At 35.3% G+C, this 23,394-nt stretch overlaps 1 protein-coding gene across 2 annotated transcripts in view; it reads left to right on the forward strand.

Annotated features, from left to right (window-relative positions):
• Positions 1–23,394, forward strand: part of MYOF (myoferlin) — a 72,587-nt gene that overhangs the window by 18,380 nt on the left and 30,813 nt on the right. Inside the window, exons 4-23 of one of the 2 annotated variants that reach the window (XM_076338768.1) lie at positions 1,087–1,195; positions 2,508–2,592; positions 3,648–3,808; positions 4,328–4,456; positions 5,939–6,001; positions 6,111–6,161; positions 7,768–7,798; positions 8,262–8,377; positions 9,611–9,737; positions 11,020–11,123; positions 12,061–12,129; positions 12,249–12,292; positions 12,723–12,805; positions 15,012–15,050; positions 17,596–17,720; positions 18,196–18,312; positions 18,682–18,859; positions 19,704–19,828; positions 20,344–20,450; positions 22,683–22,875. In XM_076338768.1, the coding sequence (XP_076194883.1) occupies positions 1,087–1,195; positions 2,508–2,592; positions 3,648–3,808; positions 4,328–4,456; positions 5,939–6,001; positions 6,111–6,161; positions 7,768–7,798; positions 8,262–8,377; positions 9,611–9,737; positions 11,020–11,123; positions 12,061–12,129; positions 12,249–12,292; positions 12,723–12,805; positions 15,012–15,050; positions 17,596–17,720; positions 18,196–18,312; positions 18,682–18,859; positions 19,704–19,828; positions 20,344–20,450; positions 22,683–22,875 (2,056 nt within the window). The remainder of the gene's footprint in view (positions 1–1,086; positions 1,196–2,507; positions 2,593–3,647; positions 3,809–4,327; positions 4,457–5,938; positions 6,002–6,110; positions 6,162–7,767; positions 7,799–8,261; positions 8,378–9,610; positions 9,738–11,019; positions 11,124–12,060; positions 12,130–12,248; positions 12,293–12,722; positions 12,806–15,011; positions 15,051–17,595; positions 17,721–18,195; positions 18,313–18,681; positions 18,860–19,703; positions 19,829–20,343; positions 20,451–22,682; positions 22,876–23,394) is intronic. The other variant, XM_076338769.1, reaches the window with a different exon arrangement.

Raw genomic sequence — 23,394 nt, forward strand, 5'->3', positions numbered from 1 at the left:
AAATGCCCTTGCATCCTTAGCTTCTCCACGAAAAAGCACTGTAATCTATTCAAAGGGACTTCAGTTAAATTCTCCACGAACAGGTCTTTTTTCTGCTTTGGCAGCAAAGGCTGGTATTTTGTTTGTGAAACGTTCTTTGTAGTATTTACAGGGTGAAATTATCTTGGGTTTTTTTTCATTGGCAAAAGTCCCAGTTATTCCAATAATCCACTTCAGTATAGGAGTAAACAGTTACTACATACTATGGGAATGAAATGCAGTGCCAGATATCATGAGACCAATGCCACACTGTTAGAAACTCTGCCTAAAAGAAGTTTCTCAGGTTAAAAGTGCATGCAGTTTTCACTTTTTTGAAGAGGATGGGGGTGACAAATGCAGTCCCAAAGTAGGCAGAAGTAGCTCAGGAGAGTCTACCACATAATGTGAGATCTCCTGGGCAACTTCCTTTGGTAGGCCTCTCTAGAGCCACATCGAATCATTCTGAGAATTTAGAGGCAAGGAGATGAACCTATCCCAAAATGTAGAGTATGGGCAAGAAGATTAATTTTGTGAAGCCTCTAGTAAGCACATTGATTGCATTTGTTCTGTTTCATTGTTTTCATTAGAGATGTGTGTATGTCTTTTTGTGTCTCTTTCTGTGTAGTACAACAGCTGTCATATCTAGCTTTTATACATTACTTCTCACCTGAGAGTTTGCAAAGCTATATAGGGAAGTAAAGTATTACATCCTTTAGTTTACCAGTGAGAATTCAGTATTGAAACAAGTGACATGGCTGTTGAAATTTATACAGAAGATTATTTTCAAAAATACACATAAAACTTATTTAAATTTAGGCTTTTAACCTCTTTTAGGTTAAAGCTGTCTTCCGTAAAGAACACCAGCACATTTAAGTGCAGCGAAGCAGAAAATACGAATTAGCAGTACACAATCATTAGATAACATTTGCAGTGATCTTTTGTTGTGTCTTGGGTTTTCAAGACATGGCTGGATTTATTTGGTCGACTAACAGACACTAGCAAAAGACAAAAGGGAACTTCTGTTTGATGTATGCTTGCGTTCTAATAATGATTTTTACTTCATTTCAGATTAATTGGCAGTGCATCCGTAGCACTTAAGGATCTTGTAGGTAACCAAAGCAGATCTTTTCCCTTCAAACTCATACCTCTGCTAAATGAAAGGGGACAAGAAACTGGAGTGAGTGGCTTACATTTCCTTATTTTACTGTATTCTTGATCAAAATGCTCCAGCAACAGGGCTAATAGTGAAACAAAAATATTTTCAAGTTATTTTTGCTTTATAAACTAAATGCTTGGAATTTTGTAGCAAAAGCTCCAGACAGAGGAAATTTTTAACAAGGTATAATTATGTCTGTACTCTCTGAGTTTGTTTAATATCCTTTAAGTTAGATAAATTGTCTTCTGTGTATGTATTATGTATTTGTATATATGTGTGATAAATATTATGGGCCACAGAGTATGCATGGAAATCAGCCCCATGTTGAAAAAGAGCATTTTCCTAAGTACCAGATGGAGTTCCCATATGCACTTTTTTCTGTATTCTTTCTAGTATCTACCTGTGTCATAGCACTGATTCTAGAAAGCACATAAGCATGTACATGTTCACTGCCAGCTCAGTTCAGAGAGTTATACAAGAACTTGCTTAACTTGGTTTAGCATGTGTTTAAATTTAACAGTTATTAACTGGTTATTAACTTAGTTATTAATTAAGTAGTTTCTAGAACTGGGACCTTACTGTGTGTGTGCAGTCTAGCTGTTAAGGCACTTCATATTGCATTCTAGTACACTTAATAATAAGAGGCTTTAAGGGTAATTTCAGTATCTCATCAGCTGTAGTTTAATATCATGGTTAGTTGGTCACAGGGTTGGGCTTTTTTTGCTGACTCCTCATGTTACTGTGGCAACTAGGAATAATAACGGTTTGTTCAATAATCCAAAACCGCAGTCAAGCACAAAAAAAGACAATTTTATAATTAGAATGGAAAATGACATAGTGTTTTTCTTCCAGGATGGAGGTATGAACAAGCAATTAGAAGAGCCAGATAGAAAATTTTACTTATCACTCAGACTTGTTACGTTGTTGATCAGACAGTGTTATTTCTCACTGCCTTTGTTTTCCCATCTGCAAACTTAGGATGTCACCTAGTCTGCCATGAATATTGTGGAACTAAATAAATTAACAGTTGTAGAACATCTTATATACTTGTATTGTGACAGATCTCTCTAAATATAAACACAGTGATTCCATTTGTTAGATATTATTTTAGAGCCTATTCCATTAGCTGCAAATTGTGTAATCTTTATTGTTTGTATGTATATATAGTTTAATAACAGTTTATTAATTTAATAATAGCTGAAATTTTATTATAAACTGTGCTGTGACTATGAGTAGTTAACTGTTCATGTACAGTGTTAGAATAACTTCCTGCTTTAAATCAATTGTTGTGAATACTGTGTGCTACATAAAAAAAAAGTGTATTTCTCTGTAGGCAACAATTGATTTGGTAGTAGGATATGAGCCACCAGCTGGACCTGCAAATCCAAATGATCCAGGAGGGACCAATACACAAGAAGGTATTTCAATCTTTTCTCAGAACATTGTTGTTAAAAGATCATGAAGATATTTAAGATAAGGCAAGAAAGTGGTTCAACAGCATTGTTCATCAGAAAAAAATGTAACCAGAAGCAAGCATGTCAAGACTGCCAGATAGTGATTTTAAAGAAATTAAGGATGATTCAGAATGATTCAGTCTCTGGGTTTTTATATGTCTCTTACAAGGATCACTGAGGACTTCATTGTGCAAAGCGATCATCACCCTGTGTTGGCAAACTAATTCATACGGTTAACAAACTTTCTGTTAATGCTAACCATCAGAGACACAGCTTGTTCTTCCTGTAGATTTTACCATAGTCACTGTCCTTCAGTTAAGAAAAGAAGCTGGAAACACAAGGGGAATGACACACTTTTGTGGTCTAGATATTTACGGATCCTGTTTTGCAATACTGGAATCTCACTGTATGATCCAGTATTGTAGCGTCATGTGGTTGTAGAACAGTCTTCCACAGAGGTATTGTGATTTCAGAACTGTCAAAGAGGCTTACTAAGAAACTTTAACTTATTCCACAGTTAAATGTTATGGAGGAGGATTCAGAGTTTTATTTTGCATGGCAGACCCTAAATGTCTCCATGTTTTCAAGATTCTGAAGTAAAAAACAATGCTATGCTCTAGCCTAGTCTTGGTCCTGGGAGACAGCTTCAACTGGAACAAAATTAATCACTTCTGGTGTATTGTCAACTAATCTGGTGACGATTATAGCTGAACTGTACTTTGCTAAAACTTCAATTGGTTGGTTCAAAAAAGTGTATGGGAATTGTATTAGATACTCTGCATCCTGAAGAGGAACAGATCTACAGTTAGTTTGGTTAGGATATAAATTTGTTCTTAAGCAGGCTAAAATGATTAGCTTTCAAAAGGAGTTGGAAGCATGTGGTTAGCAAAAAAAATTGTTGAAATAAGATAATAATACAATTTTAGTGGAACTCTTGGCTACCAGACTCTTACTCCTGTAACTTTAACAACAAGCTGTACTATTTGTTTATTAATTGCACTGTTTTTTTACTGTATGAGATGGAGAAGATGATGGAGATTATGAGGATGGCTTGGATCGTCCAGTTGGTGGTATCACACCAACAGTTCCAAGTGGCACGAAGGAAGCCCAGCTAGCTAAACGCATCACCAAAGGAAGGAAAACACAGAGAATCCTTTCTAACAAACCACAAGATTTCCAGGTAATAGATTTATTAAATGTTGCATGTTCCCTTTTTCTGCCTGGCATGACATTGCTCCTTTCACATAGCCTGAGCATAATTTAATGTCAGATTGTGCAAATCTAAGGCACTGTAGAGACAATTAGCCTCTTCATTTGAAAGCCTGTATTTCAAAAATATTCTTCAAATTTGCCTGTTACGAGATGTCCAATTTTGTACAGTTCTGACTGAAATCTAGATGCACCTTATTTATTGTATAGTTGTATAGATTTCAAACTACAATAGCAGCTTTAAAAATAAGTAGTAAAAGCAAGTAAAAAAAATTTTACTGAAATAATTATCCCTAACATCTTGTAAAATTATGCTTGCTATCGTAATTAAGTTTGAAAAGTCTGTCTAGTCCATATCTGCCAGCTACTTCAGATGTTGGCTAACTTTTTTGGTGGTATAGTAAGAAATTGTTGTCACCAGGATGATAGATAATATAGGGAATGAATTAATACAAATATTTGAATTTTTTTCCCCCCTCCCCCCCACCAGATTCGTGTTAGAGTCATTGAAGGTCGTCAGTTGCCTGGAAATAACATAAAACCAGTAGTCAAAGTTCATGTTTGTGGTCAGACACACCGAACAAGAATCAAAAGAGGAAACAACCCGTATTTTGATGAAGTGAGTGGTGTAGGAACAACTTAGCTGAAATGTTGATGCTATCAAATGTAGGAAATAGTTCTTACAGCTTTCATTATGATCATTATGATTTATTATGAATAAGAATTTGCTAATATTTAACGGTAATTATGGCTAATATGCATTTTGCAGTTCCCAGTCCCTTTCTTTATGTATTCACATCACTAAACACATCTCTATTGCTGGCAGTCTTAGCAGATAAAGCTATCTAGAAGGAAGTCAAACTTCAGCTGAGACATATGGAACATCTTCTTTGATACAGTTGGCCATGTGACATAATAATGACTTCGAATAGTTGTGTGCAGGTTATAAAATCACAGAAAAATTAATTAGAAATCATTGTAGACCTCTATGGTGTGTGCAGATGAGCTTTCAGTGCAATGCTTTGGGTCAATAAGACTGCCACACTGAATCAGGAAATGTCATTGCCTTGCTACCTGTGATTTGTAAAAGCACAACTAGATTTCTTTGTCCAGACAGGGATCTGTACATCAAACACATTGAAATACAGGAGAGAATTCAAAGCTGTATAAGGGACACAAGAATGATCCCACGTCTGCAAGACTAATGTTGCAAAGCTTAAGCTTAATAGGGAGAATGCTGAGGGATAGCTCTCGTTATCTGGATGCGTGTGGAAAATTCAGAAGATTTTGGAACTGGGTGGCAAGCATGTTTAAAACATGCGGGCAAAACCAAGGACATTATAAAACTTTGAGGCTTGAACTAAGCTGGAGGTAGCAGTCAAGATTTATGAAGCAGTGGTAAAAAACAGGGAAGAGAGAAAGCCAGTTGCACCTTGTATTGAATCAACTCCTAGGCAGGCTCAGTATCCAGACTAGGCTAAAAATGGAACAGGAGGGACCATGTTTATGTACCCTTCCCTTTTGTTGGATAAAGTACTGACTGGAGTATAGCTGGCTCAAAGACCAAACTTAGTGAGGCATATACTATTAATAAAACAAGTAAGCTAGTAAATAGTATGTTTATCTTCATGCTGTCAAACTATCAGATTTATTCCTGTGGCCTTGAATTTCAAAGATTCAAATCATTACAATCACTATCACCACTAGCCCTAAACAAGACCTTTTTAACAGCTACAACAGAGGTGGCTAGACTAGGATTGAATGTCCTGGAAAATGAACAACCTTTATAATTCCCGAAGTTGTTCCCCTGAGGAAAATGTGAAGTGCTGAAAGTTTGCAGCACAGATATGCCTACTGCATTCATTCAAATGGAAGTTGTGACTGTCTTTTGTCTATTTTGTACCAAGTTTATTTACTAAATATATATTTTTTTATTCTGTGCTAAATTACCATATAATGTGTCCAGCAAGGAGGCAGGGTAAAAGTACTGTAGCAGGCATGCTTCACAAGCCTCTTAAAATAATGTTTTTGCATTTTCTGTTCAGAGAATTAGGTGTTTGTCATTTTGAGACAGGTTTTTTGTTTGTTTTTACCTTAACAGATATTTTTCTACAATGTCCACATGACTCCTTTAGAGTTGCTTGATGAAACAGTTAGCATTCGGGTAAGAAAAAATGGTGCATGTTCAAAAGGCTGATGGATGCATATAGCATTGTCTGGCCATTTCACTATGTTTGGGAACATTCCTGTTTCATGCTTGTCTGTCTTTTTAGGTGTACGATTCTTATTCTTTACGAGCAGACTGTCTAATGGGAGAATTTAAGGTGGGTATGAAACAACTTCCATATCTGGACTAAATTAAATAAAATGAGAGAAACTTTTTAAGTACTTGTTTTAAATGTTTAAATTTATACTACTTTAGCATGGGGCCAAAGAATTACCTGATGATGTCTTGCTTCTCATGCTAGAGACCATTTGCTCAAAGCACTGGTAAACAGTTTTCTTATTTGAGTAGATTATTGTTAAAGAAAATTTGTTTTGTATGCCAAGTTCTCTAACTTGCATTCAGGAGAAAAAAATATTCACCAAAAGGTAATTTTTTTCCTCTGTCCTGGTTTCAGGTATCAGGGTGATTATTTGGTATGAGGTAGGGTTTGAAGAGGTAATTTTATTAGGTTGCTAATAGGCAGAATAACGATATGTATGGCGGCATAAAGATACACATTCTCAAGTGATGTGGAAAGGTGTTCCTTTGGTCAGAAGTTTGTTAAGTAAAAGAGATGGTGGAAAAGTCTCTTAGTTAAAGTAATTTCTGTGGTTCTGATGGTATTAGTAAGATTGTCTTTATTTGTATTTGTTATGGTCAATATTGGGAGGTGGATATCTGCCTGTTGAAGGTATTCCTAAAGCAATACAGACAAAGAATTCACGTGACAATTGTAATGGCTGCTGGGATCCCCTATTGTAACACTTCCAATATCAGCATTGGCTGTATTTTCTGTTTGCTTATTTTGTACTGCATAAATTCAGTAGGTCTCTAGACCAACTTTTCACAAAAACGTGCAAGTGTGGAAGAGTGCTCTTTTTTAAATGAAGCAGTTTCTGCCACAAAGCTGGTTGCTTTTGCTTCTCACTGCTTATTATCTATGTAATTTCTAGTGATTCAGACAGTGGTATATTGCTCTGTGGAGGATTGATCATTCACTAAGCAGGTGACAGCATGTCATTCAGCTACTTTCTGTTCCTGCAGGCACACATTCCAGGAGAAAACCCCAAGGGTAATTCTCTCTAGAAAAATCACCCTTTCAGACTTTACCTGCAAGGAATACTAGCCCAAATTGCCATGAGCCAACATACTTACCTTCCTGAACATGTTTGAAATCTGATACAATGAATACAGTCGTGGTATATGTGCAATCTTGTCCAGATTTGACGCAGTGGGGGGAAAAATTGCCCATCATCTTCATAAAAGGAAAAGGAAATTATTCATTAAAAAAACAAGCTTCATTTCTGGAACTGAAGGATGAGATGTTGAGCAGGAAATAGAAACAAAAGAGTTCTGAAAAGCATGTCAACATAAAATAATGGGGGAACATAGGGAATTAAAGAAGCAGTAAGCTAGCCCCATCTTCTGTCTCTGATAAATGAAAAAGCTGGGGATCGGAGGAAAGAAGAAAGTAACTACAGCTGTTAGTTCTAATACATCTTTTCTTGCATTTTCTTCTTGGCTGCTGTATCCATTCAAAATCCCTCATTTTTCAATGTAAGGCATTTTCTCTTTCTCCTCCCAAGAATATGCTATGTAAACTTTCTTTTGTTTGTGACAAGAGAACAATGTAGTAGTATTCATGAAAAACTTGAGGGGAGTTGCCCTAGCATTTTTCTGTTTTGGTATTTCTTCAGAGGTAATGCCTTTGATCTTTATTTCAGATTGACATCGGCTATGTTTATGATGAGCCTGGTAAGTAACAGTTACTTCAGAGCTTGAAACTTGAAGTTGAAAAATTTCATTAAATTTCTAAAGTAAAATAAGAAAGTTAATGGAAAGTTATTTGAGATTGCTGCTTTATGTATTAACTTAAAAAAATCCAACAATATATAACTCCTTTCAGTGATTTCAAGATGAAGTACAAGCACCTAAAATTTGTATATTAGTTTTGGTATCAAAGACCTAAATTGTGAAAAAATAATGCAAAAATATTTGATAATTATGTCCCTGAACTAGTATGCCACAACATTTTAATACCACTAGATTTCTTGTTTTGAATGGCACTATTGAGACCTGTCTAGGACAGAGCAAACTTTTAAAATAATTAGTTTTAGGATAAAGCATGCTTTTGGAACAGTTGACTTTGATTTTATGATTTCTGCCATTTTGTAATGGATATTACTGGGGGCGGGTGGTGGTGTTTGTTTTATTTTAGGCCACGCAGTCATGAGAAAATGGCTTTTGCTGAGTGATCCTGAAGATACAAATTCAGGTGCTAAAGGCTATATGAAAGTCAGCATGTTTGTTCTGGGAACTGGAGATGAGCCACCAGTAAGTTTCATTTAAATGTTTTTCGTCTCCTCTCCACCCCACGGATATGTATTCATGTCCCCCCAATATTTCTTGAATACTGTATAATTCACTCTGTGAGCAGTATTTAAAAGTAAGACAAGATTTACAAGTTGTTTCAAGGGCATCCAGTACTAAGTGGCTAACTCAAAGCTTATTTTGTTATCCTGTCCAATTAAGCAACCTCTGGACCAGCTCTGGGTGTGTTGATCTACCATTTGTAGATACTTCTTCACATCCTGGAAGAAGTAGAGATGTGTTAGCCTGGTGTTGCATGCAAGCTAATATGTAATTCTCCTTAGCACAGCTAATCAGGCTGAGCAACATATTGATACCAGTTCCAGGACTAAGTTAGGAATGTCTCCACTACTATGTAATGTAGAGAAGCCCATAGAGAAACCTGAGTACCAGAAAGCGCCAAATATTTGCCAGGTGAAAATCAGACCCATAAATAATTACAAGTTAGGCACAAGTAGTTTGATGCATATGAAAGCAGTAGGTAGTTCTAACAATCCAATCCTTAACTGTCTGCTGTTCTGTCAAGGTAAAAACAGGCCCTTTTTTCTGTGTGACATTTTTCTTACTTGACCATTGTCTGTAGTTTAAGTTCTGCTGTCCTTCCTGCCTGAGATTTTTGCATACTGCTACTCCTTAGTTAAATAAAATATGGTCCCCAGAACCATGGAAGATCTCCTTCTTGTTCCATATTAACTCTTCCTTTCTGCTATCCTCATGATTCTTGAAATCACAAGGATATGTCTAGTTATTTGTGGTGAAATCTTATATTTCCTATTTATTTTTAAAGGAGGAAGCAGTAAGTTCTGGTAAATTATATCAGAGTTGTATGCATTTTCTAATTGCAGTAAGATGCCTTACCACAATGTTCTTCTTGAGATGAGTATGAAAATTGCATGAAGTTGGCATTGTACGAGTGCCAAAATTACCATCATCTGATGATGATGATTTTAAAAGTGTGATTATAATGGGCTCCTGCAATTGAGTACTTTAGAGATAAAAATGTAAGTAAAAAGTTTAGGTAGAATTAATTTTTGTGGCTTGATAATGTGATAAAGTCTCATTCTTTATAATGAAACTGACAACAGTCTTCTATCTGAAGAGTATTGTGGGCACCAGTTTAACTGATCACCTTAATTCTCTACATTACTCTGTCTTTCTTATATACCAAATACTGTGTACCACTGTATGTCCCAACAGGTTGAAAAAAGGGAAAGAGATAATGAAAGTGATGATGTGGAGAGCAATCTGTTATTACCTGCTGGAATTGCCCTTCGATGGGTCACTTTCCTTCTCAAAATCTACAGAGCTGAGGACATTCCACAAAGTATGTTGCTTCTTACTACTTGTCCGTCGGTGTATTTGATTACCATTAGAAATGTTTGTCTTAGCTGTTCAGAAACATTCCTTGAACACAAAATATCTTGAGTGTTTTACATTGTTACTTGAGCCAATAATTCTGTGATGGCTTAAGTAGCCCATTTCAAGTCCTTTGGTAATGCTCAATAAGTCTACTTAATTCTTGTAATGGATAATTTAATATGTTACCCATTAGATTAGTAATGCTCATCTGTTGCTGAGTGGGCCACACAGCTTCTGGTAGTGGGAAAGGGTCATCTTCATTAGCCCTTCTCCAGTCGCAGAAGTTACATGCAAGTAACTAACATTCAAGTACAGTTGATCTGCAGATAAGCTAGATGTTCTGTGCATGTCTAGCTCAAGTATACAGTGCATGTGTCAACTTCCTGTTGGATCCCAATCCCTGCCCACCTTCAAGAGGTTATCAGACTGCTGGTTCCCTGCAGCCCTCTTTTCCAAGGCCATTTAGATCCTAGTAGATAAGTAGTACTGCTGATGGCCCCCTGCACCTTCCTTTTCCTAGCAGTCCATAAATTCTTCTTCATAGGTGCTCATAGCTGCAGCTATTTTGCAACAGGGGAAAGGCCACAGGACTGCTGAAATCAGTCAGCCCCTGCTGTGATGGCCAAGGCAGTCTGTATTGCCAGCAACCTGCTCCTGAGTGGCCACAGGAAATAAGTAACTAGGAACTGGCTGTATCCCAGAAAGCTGCATGCAGTTTCTGGGCTATAAGTTGAGCACCATAAGCTTAAATAAACAGCCTTGGAGGGCAGGGGTGACCTTAATTTGTTTAGTGAGATTTTACTTGTGTCAACCCTATACTGCTGAGACAAAGGCTGTTTCTCTCATTATATGCCGTATGTGTTTTCTGGTAGAATATAGGTGGCTTTTTATCCCTTCCTATCATAATTTTTCACCTATATCTGTGAGAACAAATGACAATGTCTACAAGTACATGCATAATGTTTTTCAAATACAACTGTGCCTCTAAATTCAGGAGCACATCAGCACTCCTTATGATGTTTCAAAAATTTATATTCTTGAAATTGCTCCTAAGCCTAAATTCTCCATTTTTACCAGCAACACTGTTCAGAATTTTGTTTATCAGATTAGACTTTACCCTACCTAGATCTGTAAGCTGTTTGATTTCGGTGGGATTGCTATGGGCAATTTATTATTTAGGCTGAATAAATAAATAAAATAATAATAAAAAAGCATAAACCTTAATTTCTTCTTTGACACCTCTCTAGTGGATGATGCTTTTGCACAGACTGTCAAGGAAATATTTGGAGGAGAAGCAGACAAGAAAAACCTGGTAGATCCATTCGTAGAAGTTTCTTTTGCTGGGAAAAAGGTAATTTAGTAAACATCTGAATCTTTGCATTCTAATCATAGTCCTGAGAACAGATTTCATATGCCAATATAAATTTTTAAGTTTACTGAAATTATGGAAATAGAAAAGCATTAGCCCTAAAGTTCACTTTGTAAAATGAGGACAAACTACAAGGTACAATAGAATGGGTGTAAAGCTGATGACTAGTAAAAGGAATGTATGACTAAATGCTAGGAACAGATGCATGCCAGATTGCTTGCCTACCAGTTGTTCCTGATTGCTTTTTGTAACTGATGGTACACATCTTTCTGGACAGGTTAACAGCATTTGTACATTTTATTACTAATGTGTTCCTTAGAATACCAAATTTGACCTGAAGCACAATTGCACAACCTACATTCATTGCTAGCCAATCTTTTTTCTTTTTTTAAAGAAGAAAATTGTCAGTCCTTTATTATGTTATATAGTCAGGTTGCCACGCCCAGTAATGTAGAGGATCTTCAGTAGACATGACTAGCAAATAATATAGGCTCTCCCATGGAATATATTCTTCATCTACTCTAAAATCTGCATAAAGCAAGCTGGAATCAAGTCATTCTTTTGTCTCGTTTCTGTGCTGTGATTAAAAGACATCAGTACTAGTCTGAAAGCACATTAAATTGTAGCTAGTGGAAATAACAAGCTTTTTTCCTGTAGGGTAACTCCAGTCTCAGGTTTAAACACTGTTTCAAAGTTTTCGTTTCCCTCCAATAGTCATTCATGTTGCAGATGCAGATCGGTTTAGCGGTATTTACCAATTGAAAGCTAATGGCTCATTGCAGCATAAACCACTCAGGATTCATCATTAACTACTACCCCTCATCTTACCAAATATGATTTATCCTAAACCATAGCTAGTCTATGCTTTTTTGTCTGTTTTATCATTGATGTGCTGTATAGTTGATTTCCTTTTTTGCAGGTTTGCACAAATATAATTGAGAAAAATGCTAATCCAGAGTGGAATCAAATTATTTATCTTCAAATCAAGGTCAGGTTTTTTTTGCTTGTTCCTGTAGAAAACAGTTCCATCCTTTTGGAACTTAGGCCATTAACATTACAGAGGTGAAATAAGTAATGGGTTATTTTTTTTAATTGCGTTTTTTTCAGTTTCCCTCGATGTGTGAGAAAATAAAACTTGCAGTTGTTGACTGGTGAGTTATGACTTTTAATCAAAGTACTAGACAAGGTAAATTATATTAAGTGAAGAAAAGTCTGGTTCTATAGATGTCAGGTATTTTTACAGTCTATGAGAGTATTTAAGCAAGTGTTTAAGTATCTTCCTTTATGGTTTCTTTGCAAGAGACCTGATGAGTTTAACATGGGAGTATTGTTAATTTTGTGCCCTGAGCGCTGAGCACTATCGCTATTTAGGTGATAGTGTAAAAGTCAGGTGACTACTTCATGATACAGCCCGCTTTTGTAACTAGCCATTACCATCTGTGTTAGCAATATTAAAGCATGCCAGGTGATATAAAATGTGTGTACACTGTCTTGGAGTGCATTTAGTCACTGGTAGCTTGCTTCTGTGTAGGAAGACCAGCATTATATTTAAATAAAATCTTTCTTTTTTTCTTTTTGTAGGGATCGTCTTACAAAAAATGATGTAGTAGGAACAACATATTTAAGTCTCTCAAAAATTGCTTCTTCTGGAGGAGAAGTTGAAGGTAATTGATTGAGCAGTATGTAACTTACTGTCTTCTCTTGTGTTACGAGGAATAGCAAAGATCAGTGTTCTAAGAAAGTATATTTTCCTATAGTTCCTCAATTCTGTGGCAACAAGATTAGCGGTTTCTGGAGTTTTCAAAACAATGCTCCTAGAAAACATACTGTGGGACTTTTCAAAGTAAAGTATTAAAATTTTAATGTTTAAACCACATCATCATGGAAATAGCAGTAACTAATTCAAAATTCAGTGTTCCTATATATATATAAAAAAACATATATATATATATATAAAGTTTTCATGTAATATCACAATCTATATGCAAATTCACTAAGATACTTAATAAGACATTGAATTTAAAAACAATCTGGAATCACTGTTTCAGAATCACTACTTCATTGGGCACTAGTAGACAAGACTTCTTTTTTCACCTTACAAGTGTGTCTGTTCTTTCTCTGGGAAGAGAACCTAAACGCTGGGGAATGTTCCTGAGTAGTTAGCCTACAGGAACTATCTAGAACCCCCTGCTTATTTCCTGTATACTACTAGGCTGCTTTCAGATGCTGGGGGAACTTGGATCAGTCTCTGCTCTGATCAGTAGCTTACTAGAAATGGGCACTGCATCTCATTGCATGAGTGCTCCAAATTACTACTTAGTAACCCTTATTTTAATAGCTTCAACAAATGAAGGTTTTAATTGCAGTGCTATGATGGCAGACAATTAACTTACATGCTTCGATCAGTATAGGTGACTGGATATGTAATTTCATAAAAACTAAAAACCAAAACTGATTAACTGCAAGAAAACAAACTTAGTTAGGCAGGATATGAAGTTCCTAACATGTTGTCCCTATTGGACAATACCTTTATAATAAAACTCTTCTTTACAATGTTATAAGAAACATATTTTGTGCCAAGATTTTGGGAAATATTAAAAAAAAAAATCCTGTTACATTTATGTTCTAATATAATATTGTGATTATTAATTATTTCTTTGTGATCTATATCTGTAATCTCCTCTTCTTTTTATAGCAAAATCTTTCATACAATTGAGCCAGCTCCATGACAAGGATTCTGTGTTAATTTGCCAGAAAAAACTGTTTATCTTTTTAACGAACATAGTATGGCATGTTAGTTGTCCATACAGAATTGCAAAGTTCATGGCTAAACAGGCTTAACATTTATTTATCTGACTATCTACGCTAGGTTGAAGGACACTGACTCAAAACCATTTCCACCATTGCCACAATAAGAATGTAAATTACTGTTTTTTCTATTGTGTTTATGAAATCTACATGATATGTACTTGTCTGAGACAGACCAGTTTGTTCTTAAGTTGGTAGCTATGTCAGAAGTTTAAAAACAACATTAGTGGCTTGAGCCAAGTATTTATCTTAACCGGATGGAACTCTATTTTCAGTTGCATAACTTCAAGCTTATAACCCGGTCCTCTTAGAAGTACTGCTGTTGAAGTAAGACTTTGTGCAAACGTTCTTCTCATATATCCCAGACACAATTAGAGGCAAAAGAAAGGGTTACAGAAAAAGGCAATGGGAAATCAAAGACAGAAGGGCTGGGCTGCTGGGGAAAATTCAGCTCTGGAGAGATTACTTGTACTACCCACATAAGTGTGCACTGCTGCTGAGTCACAGCTCATTTATGCTTCAAACCCAGGCACTTAGTAACTGAGCAAACCTTATTTGGATTCTCTCTCTACTGAGGTACTGACGTTGGAATAGCCATTTCCATGTAAAATCACAGATTATCTTCCCTTGAGGTCAATGCCATGCCTGAAGCCTGTTGTGGCTTCTAAAGGATTGGAAAACTAAACTAGTCTATGGTCTTCAGTAAATGAAGATATCCTAATGGGCCCTGAAATATAGTGGTTTTCTGAAATGTTCTTAAGATTTGTAAATAATTTTAAAAATAAAATTTTATTTTGTGGGGAGGAGAGCTATACAAAGCTAAAACAGAAACATCAAAACAATATGTTTTGTCAGCTACATGCCTTTTTTTTTTCCTTTGGAATTTGTACAGGAAGAGTAAAACCTTCATGTTTTAATCAGGAACCAAAATTCTAGCCCACATGAACTTTATTTTTTCTCAGGCCTTCAACTTTATTTTAAAAGCAGATTGCTTTGTGGTGTATTTGTTTTTAAAATGCTATTGTCACTTGTCATGTAACTTCTTCTCTTTTCATAATATAGAATTTTCATCTTCGGGAACAGGGGCTTCATCATATGAAGGTTTATATCTTCCTCTGTTACTGATTTTGCTTTCCATTGCCCAAACTGAGAATTATTGCCTAAGAAAACCCATCATCTTAAAAAATATTTTTTGATAATTATTTGTCTAAAAGACTTCACCATTATGATTAAAGAGTATCAAACATAACTAACTGTATAAAACAGTTTTGGCACTGGAACTGGTTTGAAAATATTTCTGTTTGGCTGGTGCTTCAAGCTGTGTTTCAGAGTTGAGCATGCAGTTGCTTCAATTATAAAGTGCTTAGTCTAACAATGGCTTGCAACTTTTAACTTGGCTATAAGAGCGCAACTATATTTGCAGCTGTGGAGCCCTGCAGAAGTAAAAAACTGCCTAAAATAATTAGTGGCTGTTTTGCTTATGCTTAGCTAGCTATATAAATAAAGTCTGAAAAATGAAATCTGATTCTGTTAAAACCTGGAGAGATGGCTTTTTGCATAATTGTCTAGGTTGACATCCAGTTTTGAAAGACTTTGTGGTAAATATTTATATAGTGAGAAATAAATACAAATGGAGTGCAGCTGAAAGGTAACAAACATTCGTCTGCACAAATACTTCATTTACGATCTTTCTTTCTTAATAAAGTAATATTAAGTTAAAGGCTGAAATAATTTTTTGGAATTGCTTTCTGTAGTATGTGATCAGCCGCCTTCTAAATGTAAACAATTGAATTTCAAATGTAAACAAATACAAAAAATATTCTTTTTATTCCAGGTTTGGGAGGGGGGCTTTTGTTTGTTTTTTTGTTTGGTTTGTTTTTTAAATTTTTGTATTCTGTTTAATTTGGTAGCATCAGTAAGTAGTGAATGTATTAATTCAACACAGATCTGTACCATAAATGTAGTCATATTGAGAGCTGATGTGAGCAGTTCAGTGTTAGAATTTTTAAAAAATTGGACGGTATTCCAACAAGAGTCTGAATTCTTTTTCATTCAAATTTTGATCTGTTTCTGATTCACACGTAAGGATGTGGAAGTATCCGAACGCAAAATAGAGAACTGCAAATCTTTATTTTATATTTTGCAGATTTTATGTGACTTCGTGTTGACAGGAAATTACATCAAGACATCACATTCATTTTTGTTATCCATTTGTGTCACTCAGTAGTCACAGTGGCAAAGTCATACAAGGCGTAACCCTTTATTTTCACTTTCTTATCTCAGCCATCCTTTCCTGTGATAAATGCATCCTTCTTTGTGCTGCAGATCACTCTTAAGTGATGTCTGTTGCAAGGTTTAGAACCCAATTCCCATCTTTTTTTATACCAGGATCATTTGTTCAAAAACAAAAGCTGGGATACAAGAAGGAAAAGAATATAGAATCTTTCCTGTTCACTCAAAACTATGCAGTATTTTTCTGCATGTGTGTTGCTTACCTTGTTCTAATTCTCTTTGCACTACGTATCAAATTTATCAATCAATAGCCTTGGCATATGTTTGATTGTTACTGAAAGAACAATTAACTCCCTTAAGTATAGATTTTAACTGGCTCTAAAAAGAGCTTTTTAGAATCTCATTCATCTAATAAATTTGCAAGGCATGAATGCAAACCCAAAAGATAACAGTAGTAATACAACTAAGGCTTCCCTATGTATGTTTTTCTGCTAAAAAACAGAACACTGTTCCAAAATACAATGTTATGACAGTAAGCGCTAGCAATGAAAATACCTTTTCAAGTTCTTAGATATCTTAAATATCTGAAAATAAACAATAGCTTTGGTGTGCAGTTTCCTAGCTTAGCTATTAAAACTGATGAAAATGTCCAAATCCTTATTAATTTTTTTTTTTAAGATAGATGAAAACATTGGGAAATTTTAACTTGTTAGTCATGGAATAAGAATAGTATACGAATTAGAGTTTATATTGGAATTAACTGAGAATTAACTGAGTTTGCAGACTTTCAGCCTTGTATGAATTTTAGCTTACTGGAAAGGGAGTTTGTGAGAAACAATGCACTGTAGCAGTTATGATTAGAGTTTGCAGTAGTCTGTGTTTTACCCCGAAGCATAACCACAGAAAAATTAAACTAAGAATTAGAACAGTAGGATTAACTATGCTAAACAGTAGGGCTTTTTTCCGCTATGGGGTGCATCTTTTTTGTAGCTGTTTAGCTAGAACGATGGCCTATGCATTTAAATGATTGTAAATGTTGTTTTACTCAGTTTCATTTATTTCTAGAAAATACGTTTTCTGCTAACATAAAAATGTATTACTCTTTCACGTAAATGAAAACCTGCTATTTGGAGTGGGGTAGAAGTTGTGTTTATTCTGTGGGGTTTTTACTGTATGAATTAGTATCTAGTAAGCATTGTACAATGAAGAAGGAGGTTAGGAAGAAGTACAGTCACTGGTGTAATTACTTTAAATTCATATAGTATACCCAGAGAATAAAGTGTTCTTACTTTACTAATAACTAATACCTGACTAATATCTAACATTTGTTCTGCTGGGTTTGATAGTAATGTTAATTGTTTTTCTGGCTCTGAATGATAATTAACAAAGATATAATGGTAATGTTTTCTGTTAGTGAACACTGGTGAAACTGAAGTTGGCTTTTTACCAACATTTGGGCCTTGTTACCTAAACTTGTATGGAAGTCCAAGAGAATACACTGGGTTCCCAGACCCATATGATGAATTAAACTTTGGAAAGGTCAGTTTCTGTATTCATTGTTTTTAATAAAAGGATTAACCCCAATTGTTTTTAATCAATGAATTAATTAATTGTTTGTTTGTTTGTTTGTTTCACATTGCACTCCCTTTGGTATTTCTTTCTGAATAATATTTTGTATTTATGATTAATAAGGAAGTATGATAGTATTTTCCATTCTTACCTGGTTTTGTTTTAAAGGTGTTTTTGAAGAAGCAGCAATGTTTTTGATGATTTCCATTATCTGCATCTCTACATGCATTTGTATTTATTTCCTTGGTTTTGTAAATATATTTTTCACTTCTAGCATTAATTAAAGCCAACTGCTTTATTTCATTTGTTCAGATATGTACATCCATGCCTCTGCAGAAGTTTTGAGAACACTTCAGTGAAGCCAGAATCATGTACAGCTAAAGAGAGAGTATGCTACTTTAGGAGAAATATATAAAACTGGATTCAATGTGTGATTATGTTACAGGGAGAAGGAGTTGCTTATAGAGGGAGAATTCTGGTTGAACTATCTACAATACTTGAAAGCAAACCTGATAATAAAAAGTTAGAGATGATTCCTAATGATGACTTACTGGTTGTTGAGGTAAATCCTTTTTTTTTTTATTGTCAGTGTTGGTAATAGAGATGTGCCTTGGCTCGTTATTTTTGGAGAATGATCTAACTTACTAAAATTGAAACAATTGAGTTGACTCTCAGAATTAAGAGAGGTGGTTACTGATGGTGTGGCGACAGCAATGTCATACCCTCGTAGCATGAAATGTTAATTTGAAATATTTTTATAATCTCAAATACAGTAATTTATTATACACACATTATATCTTTTTGGTTGCTTCTCAGAAACTAGTAAAAATATTAACATCATTATTTCCATTAAGAAATTGCTATTGTTTTCTCTAATTGTGGATCCTGTTATACAAATATTGAAATACAACTAAAAAGGTTTTTCTTGTAGAAATACCAGCGCAGGCGAAAGTTCTGCTTGGCTGCTGTGTTTCATTCTGCTACCATGCTGCAAGACACTGGTGAGCCTATCCAGTTTGAAGTTAGCATTGGTAACTATGGTAACAAGTTTGATACCACCTGTAAACCTTTGGCATCAACAACTCAATACAGTCGTGCTGTTTTTGATGGTAAGGATGCTGCTGGTATGGGGATAAAATCATGTAAAATTCTCTTTTCGAGGTGCTATTTTATAGCTTTGGAATGACAGCCCTAACTGCACTAAAAACTTATTGAAAACGTGACAGAAAAGAACGTGTGGCTCTTCACAGGTTTTGAGATGAAGTTACATTTATGGAATATGTGCTGCAAAGCCTACTGAGGTTATTAAAGAAATTTTCATGGAATTTAGTGAAATCTTTTGACCACGTACTAGATGTGCACAGGAAAATTGGCACGAAAAAAATGACATTATTTTACAGGTATTTAAAAACTAGGGATTAAATAGGGAAAATACCCTTTGAATGTTCTGATTTAGAATAAAATAAAAACTTGGTTTTAGACCAGGTGTCTGGCAGCCTAGAAGAAAACAACCTAGCTAGATCACAGGAAAATATATCTTGGCTATAACTTTTTTTATTAACTGCAAACAGTAGGAGTTCTTTTTTTCTGGGTATTAAATGAAGTAATCAAGTTTACTCTGGAAAATAATTATTTGAATATTTTATTTCAGAGATACACATATTAATGTGCTATTTATATCAGTAAGTTATGGGAAAGAATAATGAACATGTTAACAGATAATTTATTGAAAAAAATCCATTGGATTTTGAAACAATTTGAAGTAAAAGTTTACCATCCAACAGATGCTACAGTGGCTGAAAAGTACAAATCCTTTGATAAGTTTGGACTAGCTTGTATGTTCTTAATGAATTGTAGTACATAAATGAAATAAATATAGCAACTTGTGCAGCATACAGTATATATTCCTGCCATGAATTCTAACTCGAATAACGTACAAATGTTTCACACCAGGTAATTATTATTACTACTTGCCATGGTCAAACACAAAGCCAGTTGTAACGCTGACTTCCTTTTGGGAGGACATAAGTCATAGATTAGACCCTGTGAATGTAATCCTAAACATGGCTGAAAGACTGGTAAGACAAGATCTTTCTTTTGCTGATATGCTTTTCATTTTTACTTTTTTTCATTTAGAGTTGTAATCAAAAAGTGACATTTTGGGCACATTATGGGAACAGTTTTCTGACACTTTTCCCTCCTTTTTTCCTATTCAAAATTAAACATAGCTCAGTGTAACGAATGGCACTGCTAATCATAGGTCTGTTTTCTGGCAAGGCCTAACACACTCCTGCTTGAATCTGCAGGGAATCGCCACAGGAAGGAAGACTCCTCAGTGTTGGTTAGGGGCATGTTAAGTCTGTAGAACTGTTATTTTGCTTTGGAAATTAGGTGCAATATCATGTATTGTTAAATACAGTGAGAAAGAACATAGGAATTGTCCTGTTAAATATGAATCAAGTTTGAACATCTGAGTTTTTTGATCTGGGCTTTATACATACAAATAAATAAAATTAAAGTCTTGAAACTCATATTGACCATAAACCACAATGGAAGTTTAGAAGTGCAAATCCTTTTCTTTTAAATTCCTCAGCAATCCAACTTGGCCACCTTAAAATCAGGAATGCAGGCTAAAATTTCTGAAAACCGATTAGCTGAGCTGTGGTTGAAGCTGATTGATGAACTTACAGAAGATGTAAGGTAAAAGTACCTTTTTTTATCTCTTACGTTATCATTCTAGGCCTGCTCAGAATCTTCGCTATTGCCTTTACTAAGTCAGAAAACAAATTCTAAGGACTATAAAACTGATTACCCCTATGAACTGACCTGAGAACTGGAATTCCAAAAGTCTCTGAAAGTAGTAAAACAGCATGGATATTGCCAATGAAGTCATCCATCTAGTTTTGTAATTCTCCTTTATCTTAGTCACTGACAATAATAAAACAGCATCTCTTGAAAAAATCTAAGGCAGGATTGTTCTGAAAATGTGAAATTGTGGATCTCTGCTGCCTTTCTACCACCTTGCCTTCTTTAGAATTCCTCATGTATCTTTTGTTTACCCATGTTTCAATGTTATTTCTGAAACTGAAGAGGGAAGAAATTCCATGATTTACTGGTAAGCCCAGACTAAAAAATTTAATAGCTATTTAGAGCTTAAGGGCCATAAAGATTATATTTTTGAATAAGCCTTTAGTCAGCATGTCTGTATGTATGGGAGTGTTCAGAGAAGGCAGTAGGAGTCAGTACTTAAGGTTTTGAAGGAGAATAAATTCTAAATAGAGAGGAAGGAATTGTATGAGAACGAGACATTCATGGAATGAGACACTGAGGTGGGGAGAGACGCTTGAAAAACATTAAACAAGCGGGTGATGAAACAGCACAGGAAAAGGAAAGGGAAAATGAGAGAACAGTTATTATCCATTAGAGGAAGTAACAGAGAACATGAAACGAGAGAACAAATTCAACAAGCTGTAGAGCCAATATAAAATTGAACAGAGGAAAAAGCAAACAGTGGAGATCAGTATATACTAGCAAAGAATTATATGATAGAAAGCTTATGTCAAAATATAAGCTAGTAACTTCATAGAATACCTGCTGTGATCTGGAAGAAAGCAGAGAGAAAGAACTGACATACTTTAGGAAGGCAAAATGTGAAGGACAACCTATTGTCACATGGAGCCATCTAGTGAGTGTAGGAACTTCAGGTTTTGTATCAGTTATGTCAACCCATCCTCCTGACACACATCTGCACTGTTATTAATTCAGTCCATTATTTTATAAAATTATCTTATCACTCAACAGTTATGGAGCAATAGCACCTAGATATATCAACAAAATGAGGTTCCTGTTGTTCATAGGATACAATGCTCTTTATGGGTTTTTTTGGGCAAACTCATGAAACCTGTGTCAAAGACATAATTCCCTGTGTTGAATTCATAGAACAATTTTCCTTGCCATGCTAAAGTTTAAATGAGTTAGGTTGAGAGAGTTTTCAATGCACTATTCAAACCTAAAATGAGGTGACTTTCTGGAAGCTCTGATCTAGTACATTTGATTCATGTGTAAGTACTTGCACCCAAGGCAGGCAGCACTTGCATTCAGATTAGTAGGACTAACTATAGTGGAAGGCACAATAATCAGTATCAAGGTTTTGCAGAATCAAAGCCCTTAGAAGTGCATGACTTGTCATTAAAAATAGGTCAGAGAAGAGTCAGTCTTTTCAAACTTGGCAGTGTCTTTGGAATATTTTTTTTTAATATCATATTAAAGACCTCTTAATGAACTCTGTTAAAGAGATATAGTCATTGGTCTTTGAAAAGTTGCGTTTTCCTCAAACCTCCACCAACTCAAAAAAGCTCATTTTTCCTGGGCTATACTGTGATGCTTGGTTCCATTGAAAAGTTACTCTGCCCTCTGGTGACTAAGAAGTTGTGTGTCATGGATTTCTTTTAGAATTCTTCGATGTTTTCATGCCAGAGGGTTAGATAACTCTAGTCATAGACACAAGCCGTATTTGTGTACTGAGTTGCTGAGAATTTACAGTTTCCAGTGAAGGAAAGAAACCTAATCTTGGTCTGAAGACACTGTTGTCATCTTTCAGATGTACATTCTGAGACAATAATTTTCTAATTTGAATATATAGGGAAATGGATTTTGCTTGGTTTGGTTAGCAGCAATTACATTACAGCATACACCTCGAGCTATTCTATGTTGGTGCTTGTTATGTAAGCACAGCACTTCCCTTGCTTACTGTAAACACGTTGTCAGGTGGAAATCTCTGCAGAAGTAGATGCTATAGCACCATTCCAGTGGTTTTCAATCACAGGAAATAATAGCACTCAATCTGTTGCCGCTGTATGCATGTCTGCATTTAGTGTGTGGCTAAATAAAATCCACTTAGATTATTAACCATAATAAATACTCTCTTTTCAGTAAACCATTTCCCCTCATAGAAAGCAAATCTAATATTACAGTCCTTGACACTCAGATAGAAAAACTGCGCCTCAAGTCTCTCAAACAGATTGGAGAAGCAGCAGCAAGGATGAGAAATGAAGCTACTGATGTGACAGCCACTCTGGCAGAAATTGAGGATTGGTTGGATAAATTACTGCAACTGAGTGAAGAGGTTAGTACTACACAATACCAGTGGTTCAGTGAGTTTAGAAATAACTGTCTAACACAAACTGGTGTAATGTTCACTGCTGATCAAGCCATATCCACTCTCCTTAGAACAGTAATTTTAGATGCTGTGAAAGTAAACATGTTCCCCTTTGTAATTCGGATTTATTTAAATATAGTGTTCTAGTGTGTTAGCTGTCTTCACTGAGAATGTGTGTTGGGAAATAAACGCTCTGTGATTTGTAGAATAGACTCTATTCTGTTTAAAGTGACAGTATTTTGTCCTTTCTTTTCTTCCAGAATTGCAGGTCACATTGCTGGTTCAGGGACTGCAGGATATATGTTGTACTTCTGCAGCTTGTTAGCCATAGTAATCAACTTCTAACAGAGTTAAATGTTTGCTTCTGTGTTTTTTAAATTTTCAGCAACATCTTAAGTTTTCATCTCTGTTATGTCTTAATTGGTTTTCACAACATTGTAGAAATGTTTTATTTTTTCTTTATCACTTCTGCTTTGAAAAGTTACT

This window comes from Aptenodytes patagonicus, chromosome 5 (assembly GCF_965638725.1).
Source record: "Aptenodytes patagonicus chromosome 5, bAptPat1.pri.cur, whole genome shotgun sequence".
NCBI lineage: Eukaryota > Metazoa > Chordata > Aves > Sphenisciformes > Spheniscidae > Aptenodytes > Aptenodytes patagonicus.